Genomic DNA, 15097 nt, shown 5'->3' with positions numbered 1-15097 from the left:
ATATTTTCCTGCACTATGATAACATCTCCCCACATTAGACAGATTTGTCATTGAAATTATAGGCTAAGAAAGTAGACTGACCCCAGTATGACTGTACCAAATATGTTCAGAATAAATAGAGGCAATGAATGTTTAAACACCTGTCAACTAGAATAAAATTATATGTAGAGCTACTGCTTTCAGAAATAACAGCTACCTGCTAAGGTAAAATAGTTTGAAACAGAAAGTAAAGATGTACTAGTGACAGAAAACAAAACTTGTAGCTAAAATGAAATTAGCTCTTGAGGTTTTACATATTCTAGAGAAACTAAGAACATTTCCATGAGTTGAACCAGTCAGTTTATTAGGCTTCTGTGCATCCACATCACACTTCCAGCAATCTGTCACCAACATACAGAACAAGTTCCACTCTATCCAACATTGCTACCTCCCAAAAAACCAACAATGAAGTAACTACCACAGTTAAACCACAAACATCGGAGCCTTATTAATGCTTGTGTCCCCAACACCAAGAACAATGAGTGGTGCATAACCACTGAACAAATGATAAATGCCACAGTCAACCAGTGATCAGTAAGTACTATCTACCTGATGACCAGGTTTTCAGAATCCAAAACAGAATTTTAAAGAAATAATTACAATAATGTGGCAAAAGCAGGTATGAAGTTCTGAGAGAACATAAAGAAAAAAGTACCTAACTCTGAAGTGCATCTGCACGAGCCAGATAAGGCTCCCTGAGGGATGCTCATACCTAGTTATAAAGGCACACAGGCAGACAAGGTGATGATTAAATGAGACACAGCAAACATACTAAGCAGCAACATTTCTTTATTGAACATTTCCTTTAGTCTCAATCAACATTCTAGGTTACCACACATAAGTAATTAGACATTTGCTACTGACTAGTTCCCCACCTTTGCTTTCTAGCTGGGTCCCACCCGGATAAATTATAAACTACTTGCTGGAATTCATATCTGACTCAGAAAGAGGACTGCTGTGGTGCTGCTGTACACAATAGCAGAAACAGATTCACATATGATTAGTTAGAAAAGCCTAGCGTTGAAGGAGACAGAACCCCGCCCTCCCTCTGCCTCCCCGCCAGCTTGAATAGACTGCCCACCTTCAACATCAGGACCAGTTCTGTCACGCCCTCCATTCCTGCTGGGCTCACTCACCACTAGAAACCTAATCTCACAAGGGCATCCTTCACCCCTTAAGACTCTCATCCTATGTTGCTGTGGATTTCCCCCAATCTTACCAACTCCTCCCTCTCACTCTCCTAAACCCTTCACTGTGCCCTCTGGAACTCCCAATCTGAACCAGCCAAATTCCCTCTATATTTCCAACTTTATCTTCACTTGCTGAGCTCTACTTCAACTCTACCAGGCTATTCCCCTATGGATCTTACATGCTGCAGCTGATTTCTTTTTTCTCACATCCCACATATCACAGGACCAGGAGGTGAGGAAGCGATTCTCCTTGCTCACACTGTCACATACATTCCTCTTCAACTCCTCCCTCCTTCAAAAATCCCAGTACCTTTGAAGCTCAAGCCATCTGGCTACACTACGAAAAATATCCTTCTTGTTGTTATCATATACCAATCTCCTAGGAACTCCCCTTTCCTTCAGTGAAAATATTGTATCCTTCCTCTCCATTTCGATTCCTATAATCATTCCAACATCCATGCTGATGACCCATTGAACACTGTGGCCTCTCAGTTACTTACCCTCAGCACTACTCAGCCATCCAAAATCTGGATTTCCAGCATACCCTCTCCTATCCTCCCAGTTCAATTACTGTAATGGTCCCATGGTAACAATTCTTCAACCTCCCATATGTCCAATTTGTTGACCCAACCTCCTTTTTCCACTATCACCCCACTTCTCAATTCTCACCCTCCTTTCCCAGCTTAAGACTCCATAACCCATCACTGTCAGCCCTCCTATGTAAACATCCTCAACTCCTTTGCCTCTCTTTCCTCTCATCTTTCTCACTATCCATAGCTGCACCCCATCATGCCCATCTCCAAGCCTAAGAAGCTGAACATGAAAGGAGAAACTACACAGCTGAGTTCATTGCTTTCACTTTAATAACACAAAACTTCACATGGACATTCCCTGGGGCAAATCCTTCCAATCCTTACTAGTAAGTTTGTTTTCCCACCATGAATAACAACTATTTCATGACTTATTTGGTCTCAAACCTCCTGTACAACTCCATCTCCACTCTCAGGTTATACTTCACTCTCAGCTTATACTTCTATTTCACTAAGAAAATAGAAGCCATCACATCTTATCTTCCCACCCCCAAATCTACAAACCTCACAGCATGTGGATCTGCAACTGTCTTCCCTCCTGGTAAAATGCAAGAAGTATCAAAGGCCCTCCCCTCAAGCTCTGGATCCCATCCACTCTCATCTTCCAAGGACTTCACTCCCATTACTACCCTCTGTCTCTCCTGCACATTCAACTTTTCCCTCTGGACTGGAACATTCCCATCAGCATACAAAGGAGCTTTAGAGTCTTGACTCTCCCATCCGCAAACCAAACACAATCAGAATTGTCAACATATCATTAAAGAATGAAAACTTGAAGATATAGTAGTGTTCCATCTACCTAAGAGATATTCAGGTTTTGAGAACTCGGCTTTGATAGGTCACCAATACAGAGAAAGACAAAATTAAGCGTGGCAGAAGCAGCTTATCCAAGCATAACCACTTTATTGTTTCAACTAAATAACCTTACCACTTTTGTTATATTGAGACAGTAAACAATTCACATATTACAAATTGAGAAATACTTGTAAATGGGTAACATTTTTATTGTGGAAGAAAAAACTATCGGTTACCTTACAATGTTTCAAAGCTTCTTTGTATTCTTTGTTTCTGATTGCATCTCTAGCACTTTTTAGAGCAGTCTTTACTTCCTTGCTGGACATTCTGTCAAAATAAAAAGCCTGAGTGAACCTAAAATAATTCCTGCCCTACTGTAACAGTTCCAGCAAACTTAACCACCTGAAAAAGGCACACGGGATTCCTTTGACATGGAACACTCTTTCCCCCTAATATAAACATAGCTTATGCCCTCACCTTTTCAGATGCTATTCAAATGTCACTTCCTCAGTGAAAGCTTCCCTGGCCACACTATTTAAAATGTCTTCCCCCACTCCCAACCATTCAATATTCCCTAACCCCATCCCTAACATTGCATTTATTTTTCATCAAAGCACTTATTGCCATCTTATATACCATATACTTTATTTATTTATCTTATTTATTATCTGTTCCCCAACCCCACCAGAATGTAAGTTCCACGCAGGCAGGGACTTCTGTCTGCTGCTGGTAGTTTTTCTTTTTTTTAATTGCTGTATCCTCGGCACCTAGTATCTGCCAAATTGTATATATTGATAAGTATTTGTTGAAATTGTGTTGTATTTGAATTATACTCACTCTCCACCTAATAGGCTAAAACACAAATGATCTTATGGACCAGGATCCAAAACACTAATTCTTAATCCAATTCTACCCAAGCAAGATTTAGTAGAATAAGCCCAAGTCACAGAGTAAAAACACTAACACAGATAAATCCCAGTAACCATGATGAAAGAGTTTAAGGAAGCTTTCTGTTTTAATACTAGTGTCTACAAAATATAAAATCAGGATATTAACTTTCTTCACAGTAAGGATTACTGCAGGACTATAGTAATATGGTATTCTTTGAAGAGAAATAAATGCAATGTTTACACATAACAGAAGGCAATGAACATGCAAGAAGATTGTACACTAATTTCAGCCATAAAAAGATATCTTGACTGATAGACAAAGCACTTCTTCATTTAATCTTAAGCTATAAGATATATTAACTTATTTTAAATAAACTAACATATCAAGATTTCACAACTTATTCTAGTTTACCACCAAACAAGTCAAATTCAATCACAACTCCATATTGAAAAAAAGAAACATCAGTATTTTTTGCCAATTCCATTCAACTCAAACGTCAACAGGAAGGTAAAACAAAGCTGGGTAAATATTAAGTCATTACAGACGGCAGATGTTCAAGGCAGCAAAAGGAACCAGGAAGATGGCTCACTGACATGGTACACGGACAGTCCTTTATATACAAAGAGGCTGAGGTGGAAGTTCAAGATCAAAGAAATTTAAGAAGCTATGGAAAAAAAATCCCTTTGTCTTAAAGAATTTTAGATTCACAATAATGTAAAAGTTAAGATATCATAAAATCAATTTATCTGCAGCCAGACCAGCTTCCCTAAATAAGCAGAAAAGTGACTTTTTCCCTCATTACAATAATTAAATAATTAAAGCAACATATTTCGTATGCTCTTATTTTAGAAACTGCTCTGTTACCTGAAATTATCTTGGTATAAATTTACAGGTGCAAACTTCTGAAGGATTTTTTTTGTGGTCTACAAATCTTGATTGGAGCAGGCAACAAATTCCAATGCTGATCTCACATTAAATTTTCTCACACCAAAGTTATCTCTGGTAGATAAACCTGCAGACTACAAAGAAGAAAGTATCAACGATGATAACAACTGATCTGGACCAACAGAAAGGGATAAGAAGAGACATCTAAGGGAAAAAAAATCAGGAGATTTCCAAGTTAAAAAAGAACAAAAACAGTTCAAGATAAGACCAAGCAAAAACAAAGAAAAGAAGGCAACTTTTCCAGGATAAGACCACCATCTTTTCTGTCATCCACCATTGGAGCGGAAGCACATGGGAACAAGGCAGAACCAAGCAGCACAAACCTTACATGAGGCTCCCAAGCTACTTGCTGCAGCTGACACAAAAGAAGTGGAAAAGAAGGTCCTAATAGAAAAAATTTACCCTAAATCAAGAGAGAAACCTAAGGTATATGAGGCACTGAAGAACCAAATGCTAAACTAAAGATAATGAGTGCAATGCAGTAGGAGTTCAGAGAAGAAAACAAGTGTGGTGTGAGGTGATTACAGGCTACTGGATGGAAAAGACAGGATTTGAGAATGGAGGGAAGAAGGAAAATTACTCCCTTCAGAGGCGATTGCATGAGCAAAGTCCGAGAGACAGGAATGAATGTCGTGTGTGCAGGAAACAACGAGAAAACCAGGCTGAATGGAATAGAAGGGACTTGCTAAGAGCAGCAGAAAATTAGGCTGGGTAGGCAAAGTAGAGCACCAAATTAGAGAAGACCCTCAAAGTCAGACAGACAAGTGTGGACTTAAATACAGCAGCAAACACAGAGCTGCTAAATGCTTCTAAGCAGGTTATTTTTAAAGACTATTAGAGACAACCTCCATTCCTCTCTTGGTAACCAAGTCTAATGTTCAACACCCTCCCACATCCCTGCGTCTCCATGTGTAATCATAGTTACTCCGGCTGCGGTGGAATCCTCTGGTCTTCTGCTCCTATTCCTGTGTAACCCCATACTCCTCTATTTGGGATACTCCCTCTATTCCAAGCATTTCCAACACTTCAAAGAAAAATCTAGCTCTCTTACAACTGTCTTTACTATTCTTCCACAGCCCCACACACTTTCCCCTTACACCTCTCCTTCCATTTTTTCTACTCAATCCTCAACTGATTTTTTTAAATAAGAGCACACATTTTGCACATTTTCACTCAATGAGTTTTTCTTCTACCAACCTAAAAGGTTTTTATTCAATGTACGGAGCACAAAATGTAGCAACAACTACACTTTACAAAAGTTAGAAAGTGACAAACGTGCCAAAAAGACAATCATATACTTCAAAACTAACAAGCATAGGGAGATGAATGGGTACGTCCTACACATCCCAGCTAAAGCTATGGAACCTGAAGCCACATTCAGTTATGCAGATACAAAGATTCCACAAAGCAATAATAACAAATAAATAATAAATAATAGGAACAACAATGACAATGGAAGTTAATTACAGAAAAGCAAAAAATGATACCTTTAAAACTATAGATCTTCCTCAACTTACAATGGGGTTACATCCCAATAAACCCATTGCAAGTTGAAAACATTGCAAGTCAAAAATGCATTTAATATACGTAACCTATCCAACATCATACCTTGGCCTAGCCTACCTTAAACATGCTCAGAATACTCACCTTAGCCTACAGTTGGGCAAAATCATCTAACACAAGCCTATTTTATAATAAAGTGTTGAATATCCCACATAATTTATTAAACACTGTACTACAAGTGAAAAACGAAATGCTTGTGCGGGTGCAGAGTGGTTCTAAGTGTATCAGCTGTTCACCCTCGTGATCAAGTGGCTGCCTGGGAGCTGCGGCTTGCTGCCCAGGGTCTCGAGAGAGTATTGCACCACATATCACTAGCCTGGGAAAAGATCAAAATTCAAAATTTGAAGTACGGTTTCTACTAAATGCATATCACTTTCATATTATCATAAAATCAAAAAATCGTAAGGCAAACCATGGGAAGTCGGGACGGTCTGTAATAACAAAAGTCTAAAGGCATTTTGTGGTGGCCTATAATCTGGCATAATAACCCACACCATTAAACTTTTCCTCTGAAAAGAATTGGTAAAAACAATCATTAAGTAAAAGTAGATTCCAATGACCTATTATTTAGCATTCTAGACACTTACCTTATACACATTATCACTACCTTTATCTTCTTTTTGAATTGAATTTCAGATGGTTCCTTAACCGTTATCCATCTAAATTAAGTAAAATATAAGACAGTTAGCCACATAAAAAGGATGACATACACAACCTAAAACTTACCGATTTTTTGAATACATCAGATTCAGGTTCAATTTTCATAATTCATAATTTAAAACATGAGACATAATTATGTACAACTTTTCGTCTTTTCTCTTTTGCAAAGAGACACTCATCTTAATCTCCAAATTTCCAAACTGGTCTAAATTGTGTAAACATAGCCCTAGGTGATAAAAGGAACTTCCATAAGCAATTAGAAAGATTCTAAAAAAACATTCCAGAAACTCAAAATACACTAACTTCAAATACAAAACTGAGCCCAAAGAGAGAATCACCTACTTCCATGTGGCCTTGTTTTGGATCTAGGACAATTAGGGGCACTTATTTACTACCAAATTGCAGCCTAACGACACCAAAGTGAACCTTATTCTAAGCCATATAGAGAATGATAAATATGTAAAAAAAGCTGCCCACATCATGGAACTAGATTAATCTGTAATTTAATGAAAATAGAGAAAACTTTTATAAAATGTTAAAAATCCATGTAAACAGCCATCTGAAATATTAACACTAATTCTACACGACTACAAATTCTAAGTATCTTTTGATGGCATCCCTGGAATGGATCCTGTCAAAGAAAATTAATCTAGAACACTTCATGGAGAGAACGGAAGTCGTTTTGAAAAACTGAATAAAGTTAAAAAGGGGAGGGGGGGCAGCCCCAGCAGCATAGCTGTTAAGTTCACATGCTCTCCTTCAGCAGCCTGGGGTTCGCCAGTTCAGATCCTGGGCACGGACCTAGCACTGCTCATCAAGCCATGCTGTGGTGGCATCCCATATAGAAGAACCAGAAAGACTTACAAGTAGGATACACAACTATATACTGGGGCTTTGGGGAGAAAAAAAAAATCTAAAAAAAAAATGCCACTTTACAACTAGGAAATGAAAAAAATTTAGGTGAAGCAGGTGGGGCTGAACAAGAAATGGAAAGTGAGTTTACTGGACTAAAACATGTACTAGCAATAAACTTCAATAGAATGGTTAGTTTCACAGAAAGGATCTTACTGGTAAGAAAAGAAAATCTTGTGATCCAAACAATGTTTAGGAAAGTAAAATAAAAGTTAAAACAAGAGGTGGGGAAGTAAAATAATCGTTAAAACCTGGCTCCATTTCACTCATCTTCTTTAAGCCCCCATGCAGCTACACTTGATTACCCTCCCCACCCAAGCTAACTTATTACTCAGTCCCTTTCCTCTGTTCTTAGAAAATACCCAAGATTTTGTTAGTCCCTTCATTCTGCTATATACTCCCACCAAGCCAAGACTTAAGCTGGTTGAGAAAGGTTTTAGGAATCAGATGGATCTGGGTTCAAGTCTCATCAGAACTTGGGCACCTTAGACACTAGCCCAGGCTATGTCCTCACTGGTAAAGTGAGGATCACTTACTTGACTCTTACACAAATGGAGTGCCTGCACAGAGTATCTATTAGTTCTTCTGATCTACTCCCACCCTCTCAATCAACTTCACTGCGTTACTTCCATTCCTAACCCGCGGTGGTTATTATATACATTTTACACACATTTAAAATCCCCAACCTCCTCTGTCAAGAAGTAACCTTCTTGCCTATGTTCCTCAAAAGGTGGTTATCATCCAACCAAGCATCCTCTTCAAATCAGTCACACGAACACTAGACTAAACCCTACAACAGAGACCACTCCCTCCTCTGAACCACTGAAGCATTTAGTGGTTGAGCTATTCAAGTGAAACTTAACAGATGCTTTTTATTGTTCTATATAAAGGTTTCCTGTCTCTCAGTTCAAAAATCCCTAAATAAAGGTAATATATCTTCAGACTTGCTTACATATATCTAACACTTATTGAGTACTATGATCTTCCAGCTTTCAAAAGCCTACCAAAAACATTCAGCTTTTAGTTTCCCCACTACTAGAAGGCAGTAATTCTCAATTTGCTAAAGTGAGAAGGGAAGAATTTCCTTTTTAACATTAACTCACATTACTTTTTTCACCCTCCCCCAGCACTTTCTACAGCTACATCTTTACTTCTCCCCTCAGCCTGTCCACTCTTACTTCTGTCCACTCAAATGCCACAAGTAATTGAAGGTCAAATTCGAGCGTCAAGCATAAAGCCTTCTCAGACAAATCACACACTAGTCTGAACTTATAACACTTACTATCTATACCAACATTTCCAAAAATGTATTCCAAGGAATATTAACATGCTTAAAGGTGTTAATATATGGCCGAGTAATTGTGTGAATACTGAACATTACATGTATCACCCTTTTAAAGTCACAATGTATATTAGCATTTCAAAGGCTCTGAGAAGTCCTATAGTAAAGACTCAAAGATAGTTCAACCCAGCAACTCTGAAACGTATTTGACTATGGAACATTTATTTCAATGAACATCAATTAACATTTTGAAACACGTTAACATTCTCCAAAATACAATTTTGGATATTCTGCTTTTTGGTTTTTGTTTGGCAATTAACTGTACTTTTTGATACCTTTTATACTGTTATTAAGTTTGTTATTTATATTTATACTGTTATTGTTATCATGCATACAGGTATGCATGTGTTATGTCTTCCACAAACAGACTGGAAGCTCCTTAGGAACAAAGACTATTTCTATTACTATGTTTTAATTCCTAGCATCTGGTTCAACAAATAGTCACAGATTCACAGCAGGTCAAGACAATACTGTGTTCCACATAGTCACTAACTGCACACTTAGCATCCTTTTCTTAAGGCAGAATATAGTGTTGCTGGTATTTTGGACAGTAAAAGAACTATACAAACCAAAATCTAGACCAAGACTTTCAATTGAAGACTTTTCTGAACCACAGAGTTAAGTATTTCACTAAGCAAGCAATCACTAACGTACAAATCTTTCCCTGATGACTTATACATGTAATGGAGCCCCTACCCTCACTGCAAAACAAATATACACACATGTACACAGATGGAGATGCACAAATACATCTCAAAAGTACCTTTTCTGATAGGATAAGTTACTGATTAGCAAAAATGCTTTATGTCCAGAAAAGAGTAATCAAAATAATGAAGAAACCTGAAATTATATGATAACTAGCTGAAAGAACTGAGCAAGACCAGGGGAAAAAACACTGGTAAAGAGGGAGGTGAGAAGGGTTGTTGAAAGGGAGAGATTATTCATGTAAAAGTGAAGAGAAATGGACCAATGAATGGTTAAAAGAAGAGACTGACTTCAGCTCAAACAAGAACTTTTAATAATTAGACCTGTACAAATATGGAATTAACTGCTGAACGGAAATATATGATTCCCATCACTGGAGATGAAAAAGCAGACTGGACAATCCACTTGGCAGGTACATCATAGGACAAATTGAGTGTCAGATAAGAAGTAGAACTAGAAGCCTCTTAGACTCTTCCAGCGCTAAGTGTCTGGGGCCCTAAAATATCCACCGTGCTCCAACCCACTACCGCATCTGCTCCCACTGACACTGTCAAGGGGAGAGAGAAGGAAAAAAAGATGTGTTTCTGTCATCCTGACCAGGAATTCAAAATACATGCCCTGTGAAAACAAGGTCAGAGAGAGTAAATACAGTTCACAGAATTAGTACCATGTCACAGATAAAGTTAAGTGTATTTTTTATGAATCTAAATGTCAGCCAACATTGTTTCTATGGTAAAATGTGTTCTACATTCCAAATTAATTCAAAACAAAATTCTGAAACATAACCCGTTCATGAGGGAGCCTACCTGTATTACCTTCCATGCTGTATTATTATTTCACTTTTGTTTCCCTAGAGTGTAAGTTCCCTGTGGACAGGGACTATTCTTTACATATTTGTATGCTCCCACAGATCTTAAGCATGCTTCCCGATTAACAATTCTGCTTCACTAATAGAGGTTAAGCTCAACAGAATGTCATGAAATTTTGGAATGAACTAGAGACAGAGTATTGCAGTAAGTCAGGGCACAAACTATCCAAATTCAAGTTCTACTCACACTGGCTCCCTGTGTAACCTTGGGCAAATCATTTAACCTATTCAAGCCTCAGTTTTTCTATCTACAAAATGGTGAAAGCGAGAAGGACCGAAAATATTCCACGTATTTGGCACACAGTAGGTACTTGATAAATGCTTAGTATAATGCTCAGCACATAATAAATGCTATGTGAATATTAAACCAATAAGGTCTGTCCCTCATTACAATTATTTTATGCAAAAAACACTGTCAGATATTAGTATTGAGTTGATTTTATGTTAAGTACTGCAACTCCTTTTCCTGTCAAAATATTAAAATGACTAGTGTAATGCGCAAGTTATATACCTGAAACTATGATAAGGAAATCAGGAATTTGGCTCTAGCATAGAAATCTGCTTCTTCCAGACTTCTCCAAAGAAGTTCAACAGTCAAGAGGGATCAGCGATTTTTCTGCAGCAAAACAATGGTATTCTGAACCTACGTCAATTAACCGAACACGTCACACGGCCCAACATTTCTTCCTCCGAGAGCCTGTTCGGTTTCTCTCCTTTGCACCCCGAAGGCAAGGCACACCCAAGCTTCTCCCGGCCTAGAACCTGAAACTTGACATACTAGGCCCCGCTCCTCACCCTACCGGAGCACAATATCTCCTTACTGCACGGGCAAAGGGGGGAAAATGAGGCAGGCTAGGAATTCCCTTGGGGGAAGTTATTCGAGGGACTCCACACTAGCCACATCGCACGTGAGGCGGTCCAGCCAGAGGGCCCACAAAAAACCTCCCGATCCACCTTAAGTGACAGACGCGCCGCCACCTCATCATCGCCCAGTTCACGGTCTCGCCTAACCTCAGCCACGCTTGCTCGGAAAAAACAAGCAGCCTCGGCCCCTGATCCTTTCTCTCTCTCAGTACCATTTCAACTGCCTACCGGCTCCAACTTCTGCAAAAGCGACAGCAACACGAACCCACCTCGGACAGATGCTCCTACAAACGCCAAGGCTGGAGTCAGAGCGCATGCGCATTTCCCAGGCCTCCTTACGTGACTGGCAGTGGCTCGGGTTTTAGTTCTCTCGGTATTTGATCAAAAGGTCTTATCGTGAGCTGAGGCAGGGGACTCCTCCTTTGCGCATGTGCGCCCTCCAAGCCTGATGGGAGTTGTAGTTCTGCGGGTGAAGTGCTATGAAGAAACCAAACTGCGAACTTGGCGATCTCCGTCCGCCCCTTCCCTGTAGGGAGTTCCTGGAGGAAAGAGGCGGGCCCAACGCCTAGCTGCCGGGCAGTCAGAACCTCTCCCCACGATGCTGCTGCTGTGGGTGTTGGTGATGGCAGCCTCGGCGCTGGCGGTCCTAGCTCCAGGGGCAGGTGGGCAGAGGCGGGGAGCAGCTCACGCTTGGCCCGATGCGCCTAACGTGGTGCTGGTTGTGAGCGACTCTTTCGTAAGTACCGAGAGGAAGGGGAGGGGGCGCCGCGCTCCGGCCCCGCGACCGGCCCGCAGCCTTTCCTGTGCTGCAGGTTTGGGGAGCAGAGTCTGAGCCTTTCAAACATGATTCACCCCAATGCAAAGTAAGAAATGCATTTTATCTTGAGGCCCTGTATACAGACACGTACACCGTCTAGATGTGCAGGTAATACATATAAAACAACAGTGAATAACATGCATTCCGATGGCGTCTTTGCAAATCTCTTTTTTTTTATTGCTGGCCTTGACCCACTAAATTATTCTACCACTGCTAATGAAATTTAAATCCATACCCCTGTGTGATTCGGTTGGAGGGAAAAATAACATTCTGCTTCTCCATAGAAGCGTTGTTGGCTTTCCAGCGGTCATTTCCCAGTTCACCTCAAGTTTGCGGGAATTAATGTTTGGGCGAGAAGTGAAGAAAATTAACGTTATTTTTGTTACCCAGGTATCTGATAGTCCTGTTAGCGCTGATTTAAATGCGTTAGTTGATGTAATTTGATCCGTTCCACCATATTCCACAGAAATTGTGTGTGGTGGTGGTGGTGTTTAATCCAAAACTTGAACAGTATTTGGAACTTTCCCAAGCCATTAACCAAAAGAATACGGAACAACATTACGTGATACTTTGAGTACTATCCAGGATTTAAAAACTACTGCTTGGGCAAGTGTTTGGTTACTAGTTATAATAGTTTGTTATCACTAGGTGTTACTGTGGTCTCATAGATTGTTGGTGGTAGGCATGTCTGGCACCAGAGTGCTTTTAATCACTATCATGTGTTGCCTTTCTCGTAGATTAACCCATGATGATTAAAGTTAGGTAATCCGAATATGCCCATAGGATTTGTTGAGAATATTACTTAAACTAATCTGTATGAGTATCTAAATTTAGAGAACGGGCAATATTGGAGAGTAACATGAGAGAAGTTTATTGGGGAGTGCTTTTGGGATCAAAGGGAAAGGAAAGCAGCAGGCTTGTGCAGAGAGAGAAGCTGAATTTTGTTGCTGTCTCATTGCAGGCCTCCGCTGAGCTTATGGGTAGTTCTTAAACTAGTATGATGCTTCGAACTGTTTCCAGGTGGGGTGAGGGGACCAGGCCTTTGTACACTCATGTTGGATGGCCATTAGTTGTGGGCTGCTCCCAGAATGAGGCATGATCTTGGGCAAAGCAACTCTTTTCAGCAGAGACAATCTTTCATTCCTAAAAGAGAATCTGGGTGGTGCATCACAACATCCTGGAAACTTCCAAAGATGACTGGAATACAGTAGTCCCCCCTTACCAGGGTTTTGCTTTCTGTGGTTTCGGTTACCCATGGACAACCACAGTCCGAAAATATTAAATGGAAAATTCCAGAAATAAACAATTCATTAAGTTTTAAATTGTTTGCAGTTCTGAGTAGCATGATGAAATTTCTGGCATCCCCCTCCCCTGCCTGGGACATGAATCATCCCTTTGTCCAGCGTATATGAGCTGTATATGCTACCCACCTGTTAGTTACTTAGTAGCAGTCTGTTACCAGATAAACTACTGGGGTATCGCAGTGCTTGTGTTCAAGTAACCCATATTTTACTTAATAATGGCTACAAAGCACAAGAGTGTGATGTGCCAATTCGGATATGCCAAAGAGAAGCCGTAAAGTGCTTGCTTTAAGTAAAAAGGTGAAAGTTCTCCATGTAATAAGAAGAAAAATCATATGCTGAGGTTGCTAAGAGCTACAGTAACTTTTATTACAGTAGGTTGTTATAATTGCTCTATTTTATTATTAGTTATTGTTGTTAATGTCTTCCTGTGCCTAATTTATAAATTAAACTTTATCATAGGTATGTATGTATGTACAGGAAAAAACATAGTATATATAGGGTTCAGTACTGTACGTGGTTTCAGGAATCCATAGGGGTCTTGAAACATATTCCCTGCAGATCACTGGGGGACTACTGTATTTGGCTTATTTTTTTAGTATAGTATGAATGCATAAATTCATATATTTTTGTGTATAGAAATACATAAATATTGTGTGCAGACCAGTATCCCTTATGAATATAGAAGTAGAGATCCTGAACAAAATACTAGCAAATCAAATTCAGAAATATGTAAAAACGATTATACACTATGACCAAGTGGGATTTAGCCCTAGGCTGTAAGGGTGGGTTTAATATCTGAAAATCAGTTAATGTAATACACCATGTTAATTGAATAAAGGGTAAAAACTACGTTAACGTATCAATAGATGGAGAAAGAGCATTTGACAAAATTCAACAAGCTTCGTGATAAAAGCACTCCACCAACTAGAAATAGAAGAGCATTTCCTCAATCTGATAAAGGGCATCTGCAAAAAAGCCACAGCTAATAATATACTTAACTGTAAATGACTGAAAATTTTCTCCCAAAGATCAGGAACAAGACAAGGATATCTGTTCTCACTATGTCTATTCATCATTATGCTGGAGGTTCTAGCCAGAGAATTAGATAAGAAAATGAAATAAGAGGCGTCCAGATTGGAAAGAAAGAAGTAAAAGGATCTCTATTTGTAGATAACATAATCTTGTATATAGAAAATACTAGGGAATCCACTGCAAAACTATTAGAACTAATAAGTTAGTTTAGCAAGGCTGTAGGCTATAAGATCAAAATATAAAAGTTAATTGTATTTCTATACACTTAATTGATGAACAAACTGAATATAAAATTAACACAATTCTATTTAAAATAGCATCAAAAAGAATGAAATACTTAGAAATAAATCTAACCAAAGAAGTGCAATTCTTATACTCTGAAAACTACAAAACACTGTAGAAAGAAATTGAAGAACACCTAAATAAATGGAAAGACATCCTATGTTTATGGATCAGAAGATTTAATATTGTTAATATAGTAAAAATCACCAAATTGATGTACAGATTCAATGCAATCTCTAAAAATCTCTACGACATTTTTTCAGAAACAGAAAAAACCCATCCTAAAATTCATATGGAA

At 39.0% G+C, this 15097-nt stretch overlaps 2 protein-coding genes across 13 annotated transcripts in view; one reads left to right on the top strand and one right to left on the bottom strand.

Moving 5' to 3' along the window:
* The window catches only part of SKIC3 (SKI3 subunit of superkiller complex), a 90868-nt gene extending 79148 nt beyond the window's left edge, over positions 1 to 11720 (bottom strand). For 3 of the 5 annotated variants that reach the window (XM_070517752.1, XM_070517751.1, XM_014867643.3), the window contains exons 1-4: positions 11634 to 11720; positions 6601 to 6672; positions 4370 to 4524; positions 2851 to 2941 (exon numbers count right to left, since the gene is read on the bottom strand). In XM_070517752.1, coding sequence (XP_070373853.1) covers positions 2851 to 2940 — 90 coding nt within the window. In that variant the 5' untranslated portion in view covers position 2941; positions 4370 to 4524; positions 6601 to 6672; positions 11634 to 11720. Of the gene's footprint in view, positions 1 to 2850; positions 2942 to 4369; positions 4525 to 6600; positions 6673 to 11011; positions 11112 to 11592 lie in introns of those variants that run through there. The other 2 variants (XM_070517750.1, XM_014867652.3) reach the window with 2 other exon arrangements.
* Positions 11721 to 11811: 91 nt separating this feature from the next.
* Positions 11812 to 15097, top strand: part of ARSK (arylsulfatase family member K) — a 64949-nt gene continuing 61663 nt past the window's right edge. For 6 of the 8 annotated variants that reach the window (XR_011505936.1, XR_006533983.2, XM_044780038.2 and 3 more), the window contains exon 1: positions 11827 to 12100. Coding sequence is in view for 5 of the 8 variants with exons in the window: in XM_044780038.2 (XP_044635973.2) it covers positions 11963 to 12100 (138 nt within the window). In the remaining 3 variants the exon portion in view is untranslated. Of the gene's footprint in view, positions 12101 to 15097 lie in introns of all 8 variants that reach the window. The other 2 variants (XM_014867629.3, XM_014867634.3) reach the window with 2 other exon arrangements.

This window comes from Equus asinus, chromosome 9, assembly GCF_041296235.1.
Source record: "Equus asinus isolate D_3611 breed Donkey chromosome 9, EquAss-T2T_v2, whole genome shotgun sequence".
Lineage (NCBI taxonomy): Eukaryota > Metazoa > Chordata > Mammalia > Perissodactyla > Equidae > Equus > Equus asinus.
Note: the sequence above shows the minus strand (reverse complement) of the source record. Positions and strands in the feature narration are given on the sequence as shown.